Genomic DNA, 14,052 nt, shown 5'->3' with positions numbered 1-14,052 from the left:
GGGCTGATGACTTTTTGGCAGCTTTCCCCATTAACGCTTCCTTCAAGTAAATCTCAGGAGAGACGAGCGGAGCAATGTGAAGGAGGCTTTAAGCTCATCTGTATCCGCAGGTGTTTCCTGCGCCTCAATCTACAGAAACCATGTCTTAGCTTCGGCTGTGAGTTTGTAGTCTGTGATGAGAAAGACTGAATACTGCAATATAATACAAATATACATTGATCTATTGCATGCAAATACAAATATGCAGCAGTTAAGCTGTCATATGAAATGTCTTCTGCTCACCAAGGCTGCATTTATTTGATCATAAATGCAGTAATAATTCCGAAATATTATTAAAATGTAAAATAGCTGTTTTCTGTGTGAATTAATGTTAAAATGTAATTTATTCCTGTGATCAAAGCTGAATTTTCAGCATCATTACTCCAGTTTCTAGAGTATCATTATAATCTTTTGTAAGCAATCTTCTGTAACATTATTCATGACTTTACTGTCAGTTCTGAACAATGTAAAGTGTCCTTAATGAAAGTATTCATTTTCTTATTTTCCCAAAATTTTGAATGGTAGTGTATCAGAGCTTCCACAAAAATATTATGCAGCAAAACCCTTTTTAGATATTATGGAATAAATTAAATTTTTAAATACTGTATGTTTAAACAGAAGAAAAAATCTTTAAAACAGAAATAATTATTTACATTTTTTTTTTACTGTATTTTTATTGAATAAATGCTGGTGGGCATTTTTCAAAAACATTACAAATTGTAATGATGCCTTTCTGATTTTAAGTATGTAAATGTACAGTATATTATATATACATTTAGCAATTTTTAAAGATAATAAATATAAAATAATATATAATAATAAATAATATAATATACCAATATATGTGGACCTAGGTGGAAGAACACAATCAGTAAATTGTGTTTTAATAAAAAAAAAAAAAATCTAATAATACCAAAATTTATTATAGATTCATGTCTACATGGCAAAACTCTATAAAACATGTCTGTTATCATGAATAATAATTGTGAAAGCATACAGTACAGTTTTTAATAGAAACAATGCATTCATATGGATCTATTAAAATCAGTGACAAAACCGTTAGAGCAAAGTGTATTTAAACGCAGAGCAGTTTTTGTTTATTTATTTTTTAAACCCAGCAGGTCAATAAAATAAGAGCTTTTGGTCATATACTGCACAAAACACTATGGTTTTGTTTGATATTAATAAAAAAGTGCGGCTGGCGGACTCGAGGCTATGAGGACTTGTTGGACAGAATCCATGCTGGTCAGCATGTGATGAGGATCTCTTGGGATATTGTTATGGAGGACATTTGGAAAGTTAGATAGATGCATTTCAGGTGGTTAGAGACGAGCGTGAAGCCCTCCTGCCGGTGATGTGCCCCAGGGGCATGGATTAGGCCCGCTTTATTTGCGAATGCTGCAAAATATGCAACACGGCTTCTTTTGTTTGCAGGTCTGGCCGTGTGTCAGAGATCCCGCTGTGTCCTCTGCTGTCAATGACATGTTTAGTGGGAACAAATTGTGAAGTATAGTTTATTTGGGGTGGTGCTTGTCTGTGCAAAACTCACCAGCACCAGAAGTGGTAGACGTTATTCTGAGTGTGACAGTAGCAGCTCTTCTTCAGCAGTTTTGCTTACAATCATTTTGTTCTGTGTCTGACCTGAACTGGATTCAGTACAATTCAGCATAAATCACACCATGAAAACAGAAAATCAGACAAAAGCTGTAAACATTACTTTTTATATGTTGCAAAAAGTAAACATGACAACAAAGGATTTTAAAAATAGTTTTTAGAAATATTTTTTACATTCAAATTTCAAATGGATTGAAATTATATATATATATATATATATATATATATATATATATATATATATATATATATATATATATATATATATATATATATATATATATATATATATATATATATATATATATATATAAATAAATATAAATGAAATTTGTAGGTTACAGAGGCTGCTTTTTAAAAAAAAAACACAGTCAAATCAGCAAAAACACCTCAGAGTGTCAACAATTTGCAGACATGTTCATGACCCTAAACGAAAACAAATCTTACCTTTTCAAGAAAAACATCCTAGTATTTCCAGTATTCCCAACAACTCAAATATTCAGTAACATAGATATTCAAATTGACCCGCAACACAATATAAACCATGACTGGAGGAATCATTCCTTCATTCTGGAGCACAAACCGAGAATAATAGTGAAACTTGCCTTCTTCATGATTATTACATTGACTGTATTTCTACAGGCTGCTGGAGCTGGAGAGCAGTGGACAGAAGAGTGAAGTGCGTCTTCATTTCCAGACCAAAGGCCAGCAGACATACACAGAGATCTTCCCCTACATGCTCGCCGACGACCAGTGGCACAAAGTCTCCGTCTCCATCAGCGCTTCACACGTGGCTCTCTATGTCGACTGCAATAAGTATGTCAAATTACATGAGAATATGATGAAATATAATCTTTTTGACCTTTTCCAGTAAACAATATCCTTGAAACAAGATACATATACTTTAGAAGCAACCCTACATAATATAGTAAGACTTTCAGAAGATGTATCTTGAATGTACAGTAAGTGTATTTTGTCCTACTGTACTGGCAGACTTGTTTTATTATAAACAACTGGCAAAAATGACCAGTGCAGTAAAACTAAATAGACATGCCAAAATATTTCTTGTTTTAGGGATTTTCAGATATTTTAACTGAGAAACAATATAATAAAATACCTTTAGCACTGGAAAAATTATTAATTTTACTCAGTGTTTTTATCGTTTCTCCAATACAAACAGAGGTGGGTAGAGTACCCAAAAACTGTACTCAAGTAAAAGTAAAAGTACTTCTAGAAATATTTACTCAAGTAAAAGTAAAAGTACTAGTCTTGAATAGTTACTTGAGTAAGAGTAAAAGAGTATCGGATAAAAAATCTACTCAAGTAGTTAGTTACTAGTTACTTTGGGTCATATATACTGAGCCTATTTTTATTTAGATATATAGATAAAATGTATGTAATGTATGTGTGTGTGTATAAATATATATATTTCATCAGCCTTTACTCCAATTTATGTAATTTATTATAAAACCCTGTCTGTTTACTTAAGTAACAGATATAGGTGTCATGCCATAACATATTTTTAATACGACTGACTTTATATTAAATGTGAATTTAACATTGAAAGTTAATTTGATATAAATATTGCTACTAATCTTTCATTGTTCAGAAAGAGAGCAAATAACATTTACATTATTAAAGATCATTTTTACTGACAGTCTAGATTTCAATCACTCTCAGAAACTCCCATTAAAATCACTGAAACTGTTAACACTGTGAAATCAATATCTTAATTAAAGATTCATACACACATCTGCACTTTGTTGTTTCTGACGAGAGAATTCGCCAGAAAGAGGTATTCAGTCAGCGAGCGAGTGAAGGAAGCACCGGCATTTTAGCGATGACTCATCTGAACGCCTCTGATTGGCCAATGCTTTAATAAGCTCAAAAGAATCATGTGTGATTGGTTATAATGCGCAGCGCGGTATAAACGCATCTATCTCTGGCTCAGCGCCAGCAAGCAATCACAGATCTGAATTTAGCAGCTGATAATATGACTCGCTGAACGTACTCGCACCGGTGTTATTGTATTAAAATTAATAAAATCTTAATCGGCTATTTTTTGTCTTTTGGAAGCTGCATTCAACTTGACTCCCCTCTGTTATAAGCCACACACGTACAACAAACTAATGTCACAGTGGTATCGTGTACTGTAATCGAATGTAGCCCAAGTTATTACCTGTTAAACAGTAGACAGCACACGTGGTGTTCATCTAATAAGGATCTCCATCGCTAGCAAATAATAGCCTTTGCAGATTTCAATTCAGTGCAGTTCCAGCCACGTTTTCAACGCTCTTTCTGTTCTTAAACGTTACAACTCCGAGTGAACCACTTCAGACGCTCAGCGCGTGCGGCAGGGAACTGAACGACTCATTCAAACTGATTCATGAACCAATTCACTCGTTTGCCAATTGGTTTGATCAAGCCTTTGAACAGAATTGACTCAAAAGAATGAATCATTCGCGAATGGGCATCGCGTTTGGAATAAACTGAAGCATTTATAACATTTATTGCATTAGGATAAAGTAACGAGAGGAGCGTCGCCCACAGTAACGAAGTAAAAGTACAGATTTTTCCCCAAAAATTTACTCAAGTAAGAGTATAAAGTACCCATCTTTAAATATACTCAGAAAAGTGTTCGTTACCCCAAAAAATTACTCAAGTAAATGTAACGAAGTAAATGTAACTCATTACTACCCACCTCTGAATACAAATATATAAAATGACTAAATCAAGACACAATTTACAGGAGATGCAAAATGACTTATTATATTAAGTCTTAGCGTTTTTGAAAAAATGTATCAAAATGAAGTGAGTTTTTGCGTTAAACAAGAACATTGTATTAAAATTTCACAATTATGATTGTATCACAATTTTTGTTCACAATGGATTATATCTCAAACCTTTTACAAAAAATGGACCGTCTCACAATTCTCTTGCCATTTTTACTTTATATCTTGGGATTCTGACTTTATATTTCATAATTCTCACTTTACATCTCACAATTTTTACTTTATATTTCACTATTCTTAATTTACCTCTTGCAATTTTTACTTATCTTGCCGTTGTGAGAATTTATCTTGTAATTCTGACATTTATATCAATGTTTTCAAACAGCATATGGTGCTATGGTGTTGAAATTGCTCTTAAGAATCATGAAATGTGGCTGATATTTATTTTGATGTATTGGGATGTTTCTCTTCAGGATCTACGAGCGAGTGGTTGCTGTTCCTCTGATGGAGATCCCAGAAGACACATCGTTCTGGGTCGGACAGAGAAACAGCGCTCATGGCTTATTCAAGGTGTTTTATCTGCACTCCACACAAATGCACATCAGTAGCATATGTCGCTTACTGTTTCTCAACTGTGTGCAGTACGTGGCTTTCCTTTATACATACAAAACCCAGATCAGCCACTACTACTAAATGTGCAGCATAAAATACACTGCATCCCACAATGCACTGCTCTTACCTTCCATTTGCAGTGACATATAGACCAGTGTTATCTTCTGTCATCTTTCCAAAATTTGTCAAACAGACAAAAATTAAGGCCTTTTGGCTCAAAATTTGATGAAAAATGCAAAATTACATTTTATGCATTTGACAGATGCTCTCATCTTAAAGTAAATGACAGTGTTATTGCGGTTTACTAAAACTATAACCATAAACATTTTCATTAATGACTGTTAACTACAATTTAAATCATAAACATAACTATTATAAACAATTTTTTTTAGATAGTTGCAAATGCAACATTTTCATTTCTGTTTAGTTTAACTTGAAGTAATTAAAAATGATAATAATTGTAAGTAATAATTTACCTAAAGATAAACTAGAACTAATAACTAGTAAATACAAATGAATAACTATAGACATAAAAAAATAATAAAATAACAATAACACAAAACAAAATTACTGGAACTTGGGAAAACACTAAATATTTAAAGTGAAAACAGAATATATATATACATAAAACTTAAAACAATAACTTTAATATATCAATGATACTAAAATAACACTTTCCGCTAGTTGTCAATAAAGAAATTCTAATTTTTAAAATTTAGTTTAACCTAAATACCAAAATACCAAAATAAAAGAATACACAAAAATAACTCAAATAAAAAAAATAACAAAAAATTTAAAATATAAAACTATATTCCTATCTCAAAACTAAACACTGAAATAAGCATGCAATATGTCAACAAATGCAGTATGCAACAAATTAGTAGTAAATGTCCAATATAACCTAGTACAATGCAGTTTACCGGCGTTCAATACTGTAATATTCATCGTTGCATGCTGTTTCACATACTATTTATCGAAGGTTTTACAGTAACCAGTACAGTCTACAGTATAGTCGTAGGTTACATGCTTCTGTTAACTAATTTGAGAGGAAGTACGTGTTTTTGTGGTTTTTGTTCACACCCATAACTGTGGTTTATTTATTATAAACCCACACACTTATTTGAAGCGTGTGTGTGTGTGTGTGTGTGTGTGTCAGAGAGCCTCTTTAAGATCTGGAGTGTCGCTTCAGGTTGTTAAATATCTCCAGAGTTAATTGGCAGATGAGGGGAGGCTGGAGGTCGTTTGCGGTTCTTGACGAGATTTCTCACCCGCCTCCCGCTTCGGTCTCCACGGAGACGCTGATTAGAGCTTAGCTGTGAAATAAAACCTGTGTTTCTGTCTTTCATTTGCATGTAAAAAAAATCACAGATATCTGCCGTCTGGGATGTTGGCTCTCATCTTCCACCAGTTTATTTTTCCTGTTTGCATTAAATATAATAGTCACCATTTGCAATATTGATGTACAGTTTAAAACTCCTCTGAACAAAGACTAGACAAGATTTCCCACATGTAATATTTAGAAGATATGAAGCACAGTGAATCATATTACAGTAGCTTGATCTTGAAAAAATTATAAATAAATAAATAAATAAAGTTAACATAAAATAGTAAATAAACTGAGTTGGGACAATTAAAAAATTAAAAAGTGTAATGTGACCATTAAAAGTTCAAGTAAATAAAATAAAATTATAAAAATACTTACATTTAAATAATTTACAACAACTGCAAAGAAAGAAATCAAGAAAGACAAAGAAAGTCAATGCATCTGAAAAAAAAGTGCAATCTTTTTTTTTTTTTTTTCATATTCTTCTGAATATTTTTTAGAAACCGTGATACGATTTATATTTCAGCACTCATTGATGAATAAAAAGTTCAAAAAAACAGCATTCATTTGAAATAGAAATCTTTTGTAACATAAATGTCTTTACTGACACTTCTCATCAATCTAAAGCGTCTTTGATAAATAAAAGTATACATTTCTTTCATTGTTGAACAGTATTATTTTTACATTTGTCAGACTTTATATTGATGTAGGCCTGCTGACACCTTAGTTGTAAAAGCAAAAGCGTGTTTCAGTTCTTCACTTGTATGTACAAAATCAAAATCTGCAATTTGGCTTGGCTTTCATCTTCCAGCAATTTATTTCTCCTGCACACATTACACATAATAGTTGGCTGTTTGCACTCAGGAATATTGATGTACAGTTTGAGACGGCGCTGATCAAAGGCGTCATTATCATTCGATTAGATGTCGTGCCACACTTGTTGACCGTTCGAATGACTCTCATTTCAACAATCGCGCGCGTGTGTGTGTGTGTGTGTACTTGTTTAAGCTACATTGTGAGGACCAAATGTCCCCACAAGGATAATTAAACTTGAAATTTTTGGCATTGTGCAGACCGCAATGATTAAAAATAGTAAATGATGTTTATCTGAAAGCATAACAATGCAAACATGTGTTCTGTAAGGGGAACACTCTTAAAAATATCCCACAATATACTGTATAATTTAAATACATTTTCCGTATTTATTTTACACATTTCGTTTTGTTTTGTTTACCAGTATTTAGAATTTTACACCATTGCGTTGTGTTTTAGAGTTAGCAGAAATGTCCGTAAAATGAACGGATAATAACGTGTGTAATGAGTCATCAGTACTTTTACTGTTATTTTACAGATTTACTGTATATTTACATTCATGCATTTGGTGGACGCTTTTATCCAAAGTGACTTACAGTGCATTCAGGCTATACATTTTTTTGTACATAACATGTGTTCCCTGGGAATTGAACCCAACCTTTTGTGCTGCTAACACAATGCTCTACCACTGAGCCACAGGGTTTTATTTTAGGGTTAGGGGATAGAAAATATGGAAAGTCCTCACAATTAACAAATGTGTGTGTGTGTGTACCTGGCATTTATCATGTTATGGGGACCAAATGTTCCCCACAAGGATAGTAATACGACATTTTTTAGGTCGTCGTGTGGAAAAAAGCTTATAAATCATACAGAATGCAATTACAATTATGTTTTTGATAAAAAGTAAAAATGCAGAAAGTTTTCTGAGAGGGGTAGGTTTAGGTGTAGGGCGATACAAAATATAGTTTGTACAGTATAGAAACCATTACGCCTGTGGAATGGAAACCCAGTATGTGTGTGAGTGTGTGTGTGTGTGTCGCTGACTTGCAGAGAAACCAAATGACATCCCGAGTTGCTATAAATTCAGAGCGTTCACCTCTATTTCCCTCTCATTGCCTTGGAGAATCGGGAGAAACCTGCGTCGGCTTTTGAATTCATGGTAGGAAAATTGAAGAGGCAAGACAATTTCGAAAACAATTTCTCATAAGTCACGGCGCTCGGCTCCCGCGAGGGACAAAATAAAGCTTTCTGGCAGCCCGAGAAGGGCCCGGTTTCCACGGCGACCGAGTGGCCTCGGATGGAGGCCAATCAAATTAAGGCACATATGAAACAAATTGAATCTGTATCTGCTTGTTTTGCTTATCAGAGAGGGACAGCGGCGACAGGGAGCTGTTATTACGCTCCCGCCGCCCACATCATTTCCTCCCCGCGACGCGTATTATGTCCAATTACCCAAGAGCGCGGCCTTGCCCTCCTCCTATTAGAGTCTCTGCGCTCGGGACGCTCATCTCTGCTGGATCCCGAGTGCAGCTGTTTGATTGCGTCACGAGTCGGGAACTTCGGGTTCAAGCTGCTGTGTGCCGAGTCCCAGACGCACTGTGACTGATCAGTGTTTGACATCGAGAAAAACCTGAAACTATCTTTAACTCAAATGCATGGATCAAAAATAGAGTTGGATAAAAAAAATAGGCATGAAATTGCCATCACCAAACAATACTGCAAGTACAATATGCAAACTAAATATGTATAATCAACATGATTAGAGTTTTCGGATAAATTTTTTTCCTATTATTTACACACCAAATCTTTACACAATTTCTGGAAGCTGACACTCCACAAAACCACATACTAATTCTCTTTTGTATAAGACAACACACAGGAATTAACAGTTTGAGATACACTTGTTTTTCAGGATTCAGTGATGAATAGAAAGTTCAAAAGAACAGGATTTATTTGAGTATTCTGTAACATTATAAAGAGTCACCTTTGATTCATTTGATGCATCCTTTATAAACAAAGTTTAAATTAAATTATTAAATTGATACTGATGCATCAACTTCAAAATCACACACGCATACAAGCAACAAGGTGTTTACAGTTCAGAAACTCAATATTTTGCATTTAAAAGTGCACTAGAAGCACAATTTACATACAAATACCCACCAGTGCTAATAAGATCATGTTGATTTTAATAAAGGATCATCTCTACATGGCATCCAGTGACATTCAGCACTGAATTCTGAATAACATGTGCGAGTTTGATTCGACACGGAGATAAAGGCTCTAAATATAAGCCGCAAATCGAAGCTAAGAGAAAAGCAATATGGCTTAACAGGTGCTAATCCAGAGAACATGTCCTGGGAAAAGGTCACACTCATCCGCGTCCTTCGTTTCACTCTCTTATTTGTGTTTTCAGCGCTTAAGCTTTCTCTTCATATTTCGTCCGACAAATAAAAGCAGCCTTGAATATCTAAAAGCCACTATTTCAGATTTTACCCATGATGCTCACTGCTGGTGACTTCAAACAGGAACATTTCTTACTTTATAAAGCTGTTTTCTCCACACAGCTCATAATCCATGTTAATAATATATTTTTTCGGTTCAGAACGACTTGTCGTTAATTCATTAGTGCCGCTCAAGGTCATCGTTTGCTGAGTGCTTCTTGAATAAACTCTCAATCCCATTTAATGCCATGCAAAGCGCCATGTATGCATGTGTTTAAACGTAATTAATACTTCTCTTCTGATCTAATCGTGCTTCTGAATAACCTCTGCGTGTGTTTCTGATGCAGGGAGTGATGCAAGACGTTCAGATCCTTGTAATGCCTCAAGGATACATCACGCAATGCCCCGACCTCAATCGTAGTATGTACCGCTAATTAGTTTGTGATTGTCGAATTAAACATATGCAATGGTTTAGTAGTTGCATTTTGCTGAATACATCTGGTTTATGTGTCTTTCTCAGCTTGTCCAACCTGCAACGACTTCCACGGACTTGTGCAGAAGATCATGGAGCTTCAGGACATCTTGGCAAAAACCTCGAGCAAGGTGATGCTTTGTTTCCGTGCAACACAAAAATCTGTTTGATAATTGGCTTTATTTTGTCTACTGGAGTCACAGTGACACAACAGAGGAATTTCATTCATTTTGAAAGCATTAAGCACAAAATGCTAATTCTGTCTTCATTAATTCATGTCTCTCCAAACAACGTGCTGTCATCTTCTACAGTGGAACACAAATGATCTCCATCAGATTGATAAAAAATAACTTTGAAATGAACTGAAAATTTCATGTTTAAACCACTGAGATAATAGTGTTTAATTTTTATATTTTCTCTTTTTATTAATTTATTTTTTTAATTATTTTTAATACATTGGGTAAAACTAAAAAAATTAAACATGTAATTTAACTTAAAACAAGTTTAATTGTTTTTGTATGTGCTTTTAATTAAAATGTATTTTATTTTATGTAACAATTTTTTTACACTAAATATATTATATTTTTAATACATATTTTGAATTATTATTTTATTTTTATATTTTTCATTTTCATTAAAATTTTTGTTAAAATGTTAGTAAATTTTTGTGTGATTGTCATTTTAGAATTTTTCCTAAAGTAAATATATATTTTTTATTAATATTTATTTCTCTTTTAGTTTTATTTAGTACATGAAGTTAAATTAAATGAAAGAAATGTTGGCAACTGAAAAATGTAAGTTTGTATATATTTTTTTTATTTTGATTTACAAAAATGTTTTTAAATATATTTTGAATCAGTTTTATTTTTAGATTTTCCATTTCCGTTTTAATTTCAGTTAGTTTTATCATGTAGTGCTTTTGTTATTTTTAGTTGTTTTTGTGCTATACTTATAAAGTATTTTTACATTTTTATTTCAGTTTTAGTTTTAATTATTTCATCACATCAAACAGAACTAAATGAAAATGAGAAGTGTTGTCTGTATTCTTTTAAATGTTTAATCTGACTTAAGTCAAATAGGTAATTTAAGGCTAAAACACACACACAAACACACACACATATAATTATATAGTATTTATTAGTATTTTTATTATTATTATTATTTCAGTGGACCTTTAAATATATCGGAGACATTTCAAATATTCAGTATAACGATCATCTAATGTGTCTGGATATATTCCACATGTTGGGTAATTCATACTATATAAAAAAAAAACTTTCAAAACTCAAATTATACTTCTTTATCTCATTTGCAACCTCAGATTCAGGAGTTAAACTGGTATTAAACATTATTTTCGATGTCTCAATCCCGGTGTGTTTCTCCGCTGTTTGTTTGACAGATGAATCCGATCCCAATTTCTGCGAACATCTGGCTTGTGTCTGTGCTGTGAATTTAAAGGCTTGTTTATGGTGTTGTAATAACTCACAGCTGCCAACCGCACAAAAACTCTGTCGCTGATGAGGAAAAACTCTTCTGATCAAGCGTATCGGAATAACACCTTAGTATCGTCTGCTTAATGAAAAATGCAAACGGACGATTGCAAATAATCAATCAACTGCAAGCGTTTCCTCGTCTGTTGTCTGAGTGTAATTGGGGCTTAATCTGCTCTCTCTCCTGCAGCTGTCTCTGGCCGAGGAGAAGATGAAGGGTCTGGACTCCTGTTACTGCGAGAGGACGTGTCACGTGAAGGGAGTGACCTACAGAGAGGAGCAGACATGGACCGATGGCTGCAAGAACTGCACGTGTTCGGTGAGTCTGATGGCTCGTATGCAATGCTGAGTGGAGAACAGATTACATGATGAAAATTGTCGTTTTTAAGTCAATTAAGAACAGGTGAACTAATATCTCCTGAGAAACATCCATTACAATACATAAAGAACATAAAAAATAATAAGCTCCCAGTTAAAACATGGTTGAGTTCAGAGCACTCACTAGTAATTTCATACTGCAATATTTGTCTGTAGTGTAAATAGCTTTTGTAGATTTTTTTTCTTTCTAGGGATAGTCAAGAAAATACACATGATCTAGTTGTATATGTATTAATATGAGGTTTCAGCAACTTTTGAAGATATTCAGGTTATAAGCCTAGCAGAACTTTGTAAATAAAGATATACCAGTGAATTTCCCTTCTTGTAAACAAAGATGTTAAATTCAAAAGAGAGTATAATAAAGTGGATTAGTAATTAATCTAATTGATGCATGATACAACACATCTAATTGTTCCAGAACACCTTTACATGCATTTCTATATACCACATCACCATAATCAAACAATGGTAAAACAGTGTTTTTTAATTTTTTTGGCTGACGTGGTAAACACAGATTGATTTTGAGACAAAAAAGCTAAGTCCAGATAAACTTTCTTTTGTAGATTAGCTATGTGATTAGTAAAAGTCAAAGAGCTATCAAGCCAGATTTCGAGATATTTATATTCAGTTTTCTGACTATACTATATTATTAAAGGTGCCATCTGTCATATCTGGCAAAAAAATCAAGTCATACTCCACATTCCATACCAGATGGGGGCAGTATGCCTCAATAAAGTGAATTGGTCTACTCTAGAGTAACAAACGAGAAACAGCATAGTCTCTATGCTCCGCCCCTACCTTCACAACAACCCTAGAGCATAGCCGAAGCCTATACGACAGCGGTTCTCAATTGCAGTCCTCGCGCCCCACTGCTCTGCACATTTTGAACGTTTCTCTTAGCGCTTCAGACATTTGTTCTATTCGAACATAAGTGCCCTGCGAAGTGGTCATCACAGGATATTCAGCCATGATTCTAGTTCGAAGTGAACGTAGCTATATGTTCCAATCAAAGTGCATTGAAGTGTGCAAGACGTGAATTTAAATTGTATTGATTTACAGAGGTATATGATGTCACAGTTGTCCATGTTTAAAGACGCTGCACAGCACAAATCAGTGAATGAATGTTTCGATGTGAGGTAAACTTCAACAGATTTCCCCTGCTCAGGGAGTAGGGAGCAATGAACATTTGAAAAACAGTTCATGCACGGAGTTCATTTCTAACGAGCTAATTATCTGAATCAGGTGTGTTAACAAAGAGAAACATGCAAAATATGCAGAGCAGTGGGGCGCGAGGACTGGAATTGAAAACCGCTGCTATAAGAGGACGGAATGATGTCAAGTGATTTTGAAACATGACATCTTCAAGCTACTCCCCTTCACCTTTACCAGTGAATATGTTCATATTCGTTTTGTTCATATTACATTGAGTTGTAAATACACATTATTTGAATTAAATTAATTTGACAGACAGCATTCTGTCAACATCATTGGTCAACATTAGACAGCTGATGTTGACCAAGCTAGCGCCAACCAACGTAACCAGAGCTGCCAACTCTCAAGCATTCACCATGAGACACACGCAATTGACTCTTTTCACAAGCTTTCACGCCACACATCAATTTTCTCACGTAAAGAAAAACCACGAAGCAAAGAGGACACGGAGACCAACAGTCTAGAGAGAGCAGGTTACTTATGATATAAAAAAATGGGTAAGTTATAGCTAGCTAATTATCAAACGCAGCTACGGTTAGCCATCGCTAACATTAGCACGTTTATAGAACAGCCTTCGACACATTTCTATGTTATAACTTCCCGAAAAAAAAATACACAAACATATAAAACAAACTTCTAGCGAAATACTAACAGCATCTAACTTACCAATCCAAAAGAAATGTTGCAAGTTCGGTGTCGGACCTCATTTCTTTCAGGTCCATCAGTTGGTTTACTCTGTTGTTTACTCTGGTTCGGCTCCTTTTCTTATCAGATTTGATTTGTGATTCCGAGCGTGGTTGTTTCCCTGTAGCGGGTGGTGGTCTCTTGCCGAGGGCTTAAGTCACATGAAGTAGTGGGGTGTACTTTCCACATGATTGACATCAGGTTAGATTACGCCCACAAGCCGTGCGAGTTATTCGTG

The 14,052-nt window shown here is 34.3% G+C and overlaps 1 protein-coding gene across 1 annotated transcript in view; it reads left to right on the top strand.

Annotated features, from left to right (window-relative positions):
- LOC132125034 (protein kinase C-binding protein NELL2) overlaps positions 1-14,052 on the top strand; it is a 114,462-nt gene that overhangs the window by 17,886 nt on the left and 82,524 nt on the right. Inside the window, exons 4-8 of the mRNA XM_059536246.1 lie at positions 2,296-2,469; positions 4,859-4,955; positions 9,926-9,998; positions 10,099-10,181; positions 11,731-11,859. Of these exons, the coding sequence (XP_059392229.1) occupies positions 2,296-2,469; positions 4,859-4,955; positions 9,926-9,998; positions 10,099-10,181; positions 11,731-11,859 (556 nt within the window). The remainder of the gene's footprint in view (positions 1-2,295; positions 2,470-4,858; positions 4,956-9,925; positions 9,999-10,098; positions 10,182-11,730; positions 11,860-14,052) is intronic.

The sequence above is a fragment of the Carassius carassius genome, chromosome 43, assembly GCF_963082965.1.
Source record: "Carassius carassius chromosome 43, fCarCar2.1, whole genome shotgun sequence".
Classification (NCBI taxonomy): domain Eukaryota; kingdom Metazoa; phylum Chordata; class Actinopteri; order Cypriniformes; family Cyprinidae; genus Carassius; species Carassius carassius.
The sequence above is the reverse complement of the archived record's forward strand: the minus strand, read 5'-3'. Positions and strand labels throughout refer to the sequence as shown.